The sequence below is a fragment of the Rhinoderma darwinii genome, chromosome 5, assembly GCF_050947455.1.
Source record: "Rhinoderma darwinii isolate aRhiDar2 chromosome 5, aRhiDar2.hap1, whole genome shotgun sequence".
Lineage (NCBI taxonomy): Eukaryota > Metazoa > Chordata > Amphibia > Anura > Rhinodermatidae > Rhinoderma > Rhinoderma darwinii.
In genome coordinates this window covers 27,167,166-27,177,618 of record NC_134691.1, presented here as the reverse complement: position 1 = coordinate 27,177,618, position 10,453 = coordinate 27,167,166, and the positions used below count along the sequence as shown (strand labels likewise).

Sequence of the window (10,453 nt, the reverse complement as noted above, 5' to 3'; positions counted from 1 at the left end):
GGGATTGTGGACACGGCAACAACGCCAGCTATTCGGTATATGGAAGTTGTTCCTGATAGAAGTACTGAAACCCTCCTTCCTATTATTCGTGGGACGCCCAGGTTCGATGGTGCACAGTGATTCCTGGACTGCCTACAACAATATTCAACCGGCACTGAATTTGAGTCCTGAACGTGTCAATCACAGTGATCCCAAGTTTCCTTTTGTTTCTCCAACTGGTGCTCACACGCAACATATAGAGTCTTACTGGGATAAATGTAAGGCTCGTAACAAGGCGAAAAGGGGTGTTCTTGGTGAATTGCTTTCTATATATCTTGCAGAATTCATGTGGAGAGATCGGTTTGACAAAATACGCATTTAACACTTTGTTTCTACATATTGCAGAGCAGTTTCCTGTTTAGGATTATGCAGTATGATTATGGTTATAAATAAATAAATTGTTATCCCTAGAAATATTGACAGGGGACATATAATTTATTTTTGTTAAAGTGTAACTAAATCTTTAACTAACTTCTGACATATCATAGTGACATGTCAGACGTTTTGATCGGTGGGGGTCCGAGCACTGAGACCCCCACCGATCACTAGAACGAAACGGCAGAAGTGTTCGGGTGAGCGCTGAGCCGCTGTTTCCGATCTGCTTTTTTTCGGAAAGCCGATGCAGCGGTGTACGGGCTCATAGACTTTCTATTGAGTCCGTACACTGTTACATCGACTTTCAGAGAAAAGCCGATCAGAAACCAAGCGGCTGAGCGCTCACCCGAGCGCTTCTGTCGCTTCGTTCAAGCGATCGGTGGGGTTCTCAGTGCTCGGACCCCCACCAATCAAAACTTCTGACATGTCACTATGACATGTCAGAAGTTAGTTAAAGGTTTAGTTCACTTGACAAAAATGTTGTTAAAGTCCTAGGGGGATATAATCTTCACTTGATCCTGATTGACAGCCACTGTATTCATGAGTCTGCCGCTCCCTGCCGCTTCCTGCCCCCTGACCAGTGTTTGACAGACGCTGTATTCGTTCTAAGCAGTTATTATGCAAACTTTAATAATTAAATAGGGCAGCATACAGTATTCCCATGACAGATCCACTTTAAGTTGTGGCAGTGTTACGTCTTATGACGTAACTTCTTTCTCCTATTATTTCATGTCATGTTTTCTAGTCCTAAGTAAACGACAGATGTCTGATAGGTGGCGCCACATCTCTGGGACCTCCACCTATCTCGAGATTGGGGGCCGATGGCCACAGTATCAAGGCGGAGATTACTCCAGAGAAAGTTGCACATGCGCGGCCACCTCTACATTCAATCTCATTTATGACATATCCGCAGGAAATATCTATGGTAGAAGATGTGATAACCCATTTTGTAAACCAGAAAAAAACTAGTGCAGTTGTAATACAAATAATTACTCAGCAGGGGTTGACAACGAGCAGAGAAGAAAGCTCCTTCCAGCATAAAGAGAATAGGAAACCTATGCTCCTTCCTGATGCATGATGGGAGTGATTTGCTCTTTGCCGTGGATTTACCTGTTCTCTGGATCAGGAATGGTCAGGTTCCTAGTCACAAAGCACATCTTGAGTGGAATGGTTTTCTTGTCTCCATAACTGGGCAAAGAAATAGGTGATGGCGGACACGTGGAAGAATTACCCAGCCGCGGAGATTCAGGAGGGGGAGTCTCCCAACCGATTTCTGATACCGGAGATCCCTTCTTGACGTAGGGGGTGGCCTCTCGCATGTACTTCACTATCAAAGACATAAAAGAGCAGAGTTACTCTACATCCCCAACAAGTACAGTGTATAGACACATCACTCAACAAACTAATATCTGCTTTTACAAGCTGCATCTGGCTTGGTCTGGGAAGGAGGCAGTGCAATACATAAAACTTTTTCCTTTTTTCCTGCGGTGGCCAACTTCAAAGAACTCTTCATCTTCTATATATTATGTATTCCTCATTTAATAAGTAAGAGGTCTTGTAATATGATCAAAAGGAACGTGGAACGGTGAGACAAAAATGAATCAGGGAATGCTATTCTGAGAGTGGTTTGTAATGTCAAGTCATTGTGAGCCACAATATTAATGGATATCTATCTATCTATCTATCTATCTATCTATCTATCTATCTATCTATCTATCTATCTATCTATCTATCTATTCTATCTCTCTCTCTCTATATCTAATCTATCTACATATTTCTTACTCTTATCTTATCTTTCTCTCTCTCCCTCTTTCTAGTTATCCCTCGATTTCTAATCTATCTATCTATCTATCTATCTATCTATCTATCTATCTATCTATCTATCTATCTATCTATCTATCTATCTATCTATCTATCTATCTATCTCTTACTCTTATCTTTCTCTCTCTATTCCTAATCTTTCTCTCTCTCGATTTCTAATCTATCTCTTACTCATATCTTTCTCTCTCTATCTCTAACCTCTCTATCTATTTCTCTTTCTCTCTCTGTCATCTATCAATTTTTAGGTAGCAGTTTATCTTTATATTTATCTACGCATCTCATTATCTTTCTATCTTCAGTTAATTCTATGTCATATTTATCTACCATATCCTTGTCTGAGCCGGCATGATTGCCCCTTTGGATTTCCCTTCTCATATATTTTGCATTTCCTACATCAATTCATTCTGGATCCTTTCATTCTTATATGTATTTATTATTCAAAGGTAAAACTCCTTTTTTTATACCCATAGTGGGGAGAATATGTAAAAGGTTTACGCCTGAAGAGAAATCTAAATCAAATCAATATGTAGTGTGACCACCCTTTGCCTTTGAAACATCAATTCTTCTAGGTACACCTGCACAAAGTTATGGGTTTTGTAGGAGTATAGTCAGGTGTATGATTAACCAATTATACCAAACAGGTAATAATGATTATCGTTTTCATATGTAGGTTGAAACACAGCCATTAACTGTAAGAGAAGCAGCTATGTAGGAGGCTTAAAAATGGGTTAGGAACAGCCAAATTTTGCTACAAAGGTGAGGTTGTGGAAGAGTTTCATGTCACATTTCCATCATGGCAAGACTGAGCAAGCCAACAAGACACAGGGTAGTTATATTTAGTCAGCAAGGTCTGTCCCAGACAAAGGTTTCAAAGCAGACTGGGGTTTCAAGATGTGCTGTTTAGGCTCATTTGCAGAAGTACAAAGAAATGGGCAACGTTGAGGACCGTAGACGTAGTGGTCGGTGAAAGATATATCATGCTTACTTCCCTTTGAATTCGGAAGATGTCCAGCAGTGCCACCAGCTCAGAACTGGCAGAAACCAGTTCGGAGAAGTCTGGCCAGAAGTGGTGTTCATGGAATAATTGCGGCCAAAAAAAAGTCACACCTTCAATGTGGAGACTAGGCCAATTGACTCAACTATGCTCAAACATAGGAACTGGGGTGCAGAAAAATGGCAGTAGGTGCTCTGGACTGATGAGTCAAAATGTGAAATATTTGGCAGTAACAGAAGGCAGTTTGTACGCCGAAGGACTGGCGAGCGGTACAATAATAAGTGTCTGCAGGCACCAGTGAAGCATGGTGGAGGTTCCTTGCAAGTTTGGGGCTGCATTACAGCAAATGGAGATTGTCAGAATTAATGGTGTCCTCAATGCTGAGAAATACCGGCAGCTATTTATCCATCATGCAATACCATCAGGGAAGGATCTGATTGGCTCCAAATTTATTCTGCAGCAGAACAACGACCCCAAACACACAGCCGATGTCATTAAGAACTATCTTCAGCATAAAGAAGAAGAAGGAGCCCTGGAAGTGATGATATGGCCCCTACAGAGCCCTGATCTCAACATCATCGAGTTTGTCTGGGATTACATGAAGAGAAGGATTTGGGGAAGCGACAGCCACAGAAAGATCTGTGGTCCGTTCTCCAAGATGATTGGAACAACCTACCTGCCGAGTTCCTTCAAAACCTGTGTGCAAGTACCTAGAAGAATTGATGCTGTTTTGAAGGCAAAGGATGGTCACACCAAATATTGATTTGTTTTAGATTTCTCTACTGTTCTTTCCCTTTGTATTTTGTTAATAAGTGAGGTCGTCTTGTCGTGGCAGATGGGCTCATACAATTTGTTCAAAATGTGCGCTAAGAACCTCACTATTATAAGTAGATTCAGCCGTAATGCATATTTATTTATAGTTTTTTAGGTGGTATTGGTGTTTGCAGTGTACTGTCGCCATTTTCTTGTGTATTGTTTTGCAGTCACAAGCGTACTTGCACCTGTATACACATTCTTTTCATTTTGCTGGAATGTGCTGATCAAACTTTCTTGTGTATTAGATAGATATGAGAGAGATAGATAGATAGATAGATTAGATAGATATGAGACAGATAGATTAGATAGATATGAGATAGATAGATAGATAGATAGATATTTTAACCACACATGTAGAGATGAATTTGTTATTTATGGTTGCAACATTTCTACACTGTGATAACTTAATATCTAAAATGCAGTCCTGTGTAAACTGCAGTCCTATGTCCAACGTGACAGACTGAGCTCTACTACCCCTGTATATAACATCCATTAGGACAGTGCTATATCTCGCCTTGTTGTGCTGTCATGGCGTGTTAGTCTGAAGATGTAGCCAGCCGTGTACTTTACGCAGGATGCGGCAATGATCTTTGTTCTTTGCACAAGATTCATCTCTAATCATTTTAAATCCTCATTTGCCGCTGACATCACGGAACTAAAACAAAAGATTCTATTTTTTTCTTTACTGTAGAAGAGAAACTTGCCAAAATAGCTGAGTGCAGAACTATCTCATGTTCAACAAAGCGTCCATTGTCCGATGTCTGGGTGACATTTACAAGACCAGAAAACACTAGTGAGAGACGACTCGTTACATCAGTTATTGACTGATCGGCCTGTGACTGCAACGTATCCTCAGCCAGAAATCCAGCCAGGAGAATCTGCGTGATCATTTTACAAATACATCATTTTTTTTACATGGCTGTCCTATTAGGACCACCCTAGTAAATATGTCCTATAAGAGCACATGGGGGTCCCCTGCTCAGGAGGTCCCTCTATTAGTCGGAGTGGATTGCTGCTGCAAAGAGCGGCTCCTGCTCTAGAGAACCCATTTATTTAAAGGTACGGCTGGACGCAGCTTCCCTGCTGGTCAGAGTTCAGCTGATCGTCAGCGGGTCTTCATTTAAAAAAGAAGCTGTCCAGTTGGGACAACACTTTAACCGGTTCAGGACCACCGTTTAGCCAGCACGCATTATTTTAACGGCTATAACTTTCTTATTTGTTTGGTAGTGTCGTGATCTTTAGTCTTATAGTTTGAAAAAATTTGTAAAAGAAATAAATAAATATGCTTTTTTACATTTAAGCTATTTATCATTGTCTACCGTAATTTTGGATATATTATATGTCTACTTTAGGGTAATTTGGTCAGGGCTAGCGTTACGACAATGATTGGTGGGGGAGCGTTGTTTTTTTTGGTCGTATATTTTGTGTGTCATTTTTATGGAATTTATTTTTGCTTTGGTTTTTTTACTTTTATTTTTTTAATTTTATAGCCTTTACCTATTTTTTTGAATTTTTTGAATTTTTTTACAATTTACTTTTCCACTGTAAGGGTATGTTCACACGGCAACGCCAAATACGCCTGAAATTACGACGCTGTTTTCAGGCGAAAACCGCTCCTGAATTTCAGACGTTTTTGCAAGTTCACGTGTTTTTCAATGGAGTCAATGAAAAACGGCTCCAATTACGTCCCAAGAAGTGACAGGCACGTCTTTTGACAGCAACGCGTAAAAATACACCTGGTCTGCACAGAACACTGTAAGACCCATTAAAATCAATGGGCAGATGTTTGCAGACAGTTTGGAGCCGTTTTTCCAGGCGTAATTCGAGGTGTAAAACGCCTGAATTACGTCCGTAAATAGGGCGTGTGAACATACCCTAACTGGGGCTGCATAGGGTAAATCAGCCCTGTTATAGTGACTATTGTCACTGTTAGGGCTGTGCTAGGTCTAGTTAGACCAAGCAGCAGCCTCCTACTACTGGCATCCCGGCGATCATATGACTAGTCACATGATCATCGGGACCAATAGAGGCAGCGGCCTATACACAGAACTATGTACATTATTACACAGAAGACAAAAGCGATGAAAACCTCTTTGTCTTTTCTCTAGGGTCCCTGTCAGTTTCTGATTGCTGGGCACCTAACTTCAGCTGCCCAATCGCTCGGACAACGAGCTTACACCTGCGCCGTATATGCACAGTGGGCAGTCCTCAACCGGCATTGATCATAAAAATCATACTTTCCTACTGAGAAATTAACTCAGGGACATAATGTTATTTCCTTGAACCCATAACAATGCCACTTCAGTGCCCTTATAACAGTCACAGCCACAGTGCCCCCATAATAGTGCCAGCTACAAAGCCCCATAACAGTTCCAGACAGTGCCCCATAATAATGACAGTCACAGTGGCCTCCATACTAGTCACAATCACAGTGCCCTATCAGCCAAAATGCAACCCTTTAAAGTGCCATTGACAAGGCTCCTTCTCTGACCATGGGTGGTCATAAGACTATAGGAGGCTCAGTGTAAAATGGAAAAAAAAATTAGATTTTATAAAGATAGATTATTCAAACCAAATTAAATAGTGTATCGGGCCTTCTGATTGGTTTACGATTGAATTCTTTATACACTCTTGCATTATTTGTTCGTACAGGATTGATTGGTCAGCCTGCTCTGTTTGAATGGACTTCATCTATAGAGAATTCAGTCTATATAGAGCGGACATGAGTAATTGATTTGCCATGAAGAATAAAGAATAAAAAGAATAAAAAATAGAGATGCCAACCTCAAAATTGGCGTTAAGGGTCAAAGCGATATATTGGCGAGGTGGAGCAGAAGCTCATTTCATTGTATTCACATAATCTTAGAGATCCCCTTTAAATGTATATACAGTGAATAGAAAAAGTCTACACACCCCTGTTAATATGCCAGGTTTTTGCCATGTTACAATATCAGTCCAAGATTAATAATTTTTCCATCTTTAATGTCACCTATAATCTGCACAATTACATTGAAAAGCAAACTGAAATCTTTTAGGGTGGAAAAATAAAAATAAAGAACAAACATAATGTGGTTGCATAAATATGCACACCCTTAAACTAATACTTTGTTGAATTGCCCTTTGACTTTATGACGGCATTCAGTCTTTTTGGGTAGAGTCTATCAGCATGGCACATCTTGACTCGGCAATTGTTGCCCACTCTTCCTTGCAAAAGCTCCAAATCTGTCAGATTGCCAAGTATCTCCTGTGTACAGCCCTCTTCAGGTCACCCCACAGATTTTCAATGGGATTCCAGTCTGGGCTCTTCCAAAACTTCTTCTGGTGAAGCCGTTCTTTTGTTGATTTGGAGGTTCTGCTTTGGGTCGCTGTCGTGCTGAAAGGTGAAATTCCTCTTCATCTTCAGCTTCTTAGCAGAGGCTGCAGGTTTTGTGACAATATTAACTGATATTTGGAACTGTTCATAATTCCCTCCACCTTGACTAAAGCCCCAGTTCCAGCTGCAGAAACACAGCCCCAAAGCATAATGCTGCCTCCACCGTGCTCCATAATGCTGCCTCCACCGTGCTCCATAATGCTGCCTCCACCGTGCTGCATAATGCTGCCTCCACCGTGCTCCATAATGCTGCCTCCACCGTGCTCCATAATGCTGCCTCCACCGTGCTCCATAATGCTGCCTCCACCGTGCTCCATAATGCTGCCTCCACCGTGCTCCATAATGCTGCCTCCACCGTGCTCCATAATGCTGCCTCCACCGTGCTCCATAATGCTGCCTCCACCGTGCTCCATAATGCTGCCTCCACCGTGCTCCATAATGCTGCCTCCACCGTGCTCCATAATGCTGCCTCCACCACCGTGCTCCATAATGCTGCCTCCACCGTGCTCCATAATGCTGCCCCCACCGTGCTCCATAATGCTGCCTCCACCGTGCTCCATAATGCTGCCTCCACCGTGCTCCATAATGCTGCCTCCACCGTGTTCCATAATGCTGCCTCCACCGTGCTCCAAAATGCTGCCTCCACCGTGCTCCATAAAGCATGCCTCCACCGTGCTCCATTATGCTGCCTCCACCGTGCTCCATAATGCTGCCTCCACTGTGCTCCAAAATGCTGCCTCCCCCGTGCTCCATAATGCTGCCTCCACCGTGCTCCATAATGCTGCCTCCACCGTGCTCCATAATGCTGCCTCCGCCATGCTCCATAATGCTGCCTCCGCCATGCTCCATAATGCTGCCTTCACCATGCTGCACTGTGGGGATGGTGGTCTTTTGGTGATGTGCAGTGTTGGCTTTGCGACAAACATACCTTTTGTAATTATGGCCAAAAAGTTCAAACTTGGTCTCCTCAGTCCATAACACGTTTTCCTACATGCTTCCTGCCCGACTTGATGTAGGTCTTTGCAAAACGTAGCCAGGCTTGGATGTTTTTCTTTGCTAGAAAAGGCTTCTGTCTTGCCACCCTACCCCACAGCGCAGACACATGAAGAATACGGGAGATTTTTGTCACATGCAATACACAACCAGAACCTATGAGAAAGTCCTGCAGCTCTTTTAATGTTGCTATAGGCCTCTTGGTAGCCTCCCGGACCAATTTTCATCTTGTCTTTTCATCAAGTTTTGAGGGACGTCCAGTTCTTGGTAATGTCACTGCTGTGCCAAATGTAATCCACTTCTTGATGACCATCTTCACTGTGTTCCATGGTATATCTACTGCCTTGGAAATTCTTTGGTACCCTCCCCCTGACTGATGCCTTTCAACAATCAGATCCCTTTGATGTGTTGTAAGCTCTTTACAGACAATGGCTTCTGCTGTCACATGCAACAAAGAAAATGTCAGGAAAATCCTAATAGAACAGCTGAACTTTATATGGGGTTACTCAGAATCACTTTACATAATGACAGCTGTGCACTGACTACTATTTAGCATGAGTTTAAATGTGATTGGCTAATTCTGAACACCACCACATCCCCAATTATAAGAGGCTGTTCACACTTATGCAACCACATTATTGTAGTTTTATCATCTTTATTTTTCAGCTGTAAATGATTTCAGTTTGTTTTTCAATGGAATTGTACAGATTATGGGTCACATTAAAGGTGGAAAAAGTTCTGAAATAATTCATCTTGGACTGATTTTTTGACATGACTAAAACCCGGCATTTTGTAGGGGTGTGTAGACTTTTTATATCCACTGTAATTCTGCTACCAGTTTAACAGATTGCACCCAGCACCTATAGAGTAAATTTTCTGAATATTACTGGTAAGCAGAAAATATAGCTGTCACCATCGCCATTTCCACCACCCACACTGCACATTTCTCAGGGCTTGATACACCCTATTTTCTAGACACAAAACACCTTTGAAGTTTTCGGTGTGTAACTTTGATACCAAAGCCCTACATAATGCCCCATACAGAACTGTATGATCCCCGCATGATGGTATTTACTGAGGCATTGTGTGGCACTGTGCAAACAGCCTACAAAGAAGGAGAATCTATATTCCACCTATGTTGAATATAAAATGTACAATATTTTATTAGATACAAAGATAAAACCACAGATATAAAACAGAGATGATTACCACAAGGTGATAGAATGAATGCCAGGCAATAGAGGAGGTTGACCAAGCATAGGTATACAGTGAATAATGTCAGCCTCTATGTGTGGCACAGTACAGTATGTTCTTTTACAGTGTATTTTGCTGGTTGCACTGTATACAGTAGCATATCTATCCTTCTATCATCTATCCAAATATCTCATATCTATCTATCTATCCATCCATCCATCCATCCATCCATCCCTACAGTACCTTGTATAAATATTCCCCAACCTAAAAAGTTAAACAGATCTGGATAAGAAAAGAACACTTACACATATTACTCCGGGCAATATTTTATTATTGCAGATTAGTATGCTCTTAAAATAAATTCTTCTCCTGAAATTCATTATTTGTCAGATTTAAAAAAAAAAATTAAATTAAAAACAGAAAAATACTGCACCTATATAAAAGTGCTAGTTGGAAACTTTCCGTGTACCCATTGTAATTCAGACCCAACTGTTGACTTTTTTGTGGGTTGAATACTTTTACAAGGCGCTCTGTCTATCTGATACAAATTCATACAATGGGTTTATACAGTTAATAGAAGCGTTAGATTTTCTGTATCTCGTCTTCAATCTTTCGTGTTATTTTTGTTCTCTCTGTATATTTAGGACAATCTTTAGGCTTCGACTATTCTTTGTAGACTATTTTTATATACTCTCTGTCAAAGAAATGAGAAAAGAGGCCATTCGACTTCTTTTACATTGGGGCAAGCTGTGATGATTTAAGCTGTGATGAACCGTATCACAGGAGCAGCGAAACGCGTCGTTCATCGGTCCAGGCACTCGGAATAGTCATAGGGAACTGCATGTATT

The 10,453-nt window shown here is 41.4% G+C and overlaps 1 protein-coding gene across 1 annotated transcript in view; it reads right to left on the bottom strand.

The window, feature by feature from the left end:
* Nucleotides 1-1,520: 1,520 nt before the first annotated feature.
* Nucleotides 1,521-10,453, bottom strand: part of SNTB1 (syntrophin beta 1) — a 68,558-nt gene continuing 59,625 nt past the window's right edge. The window contains exon 2 of the mRNA XM_075827969.1: nt 1,521-1,741. Coding sequence (XP_075684084.1) covers nt 1,521-1,741 — 221 coding nt within the window. The remainder of the gene's footprint in view (nt 1,742-10,453) is intronic.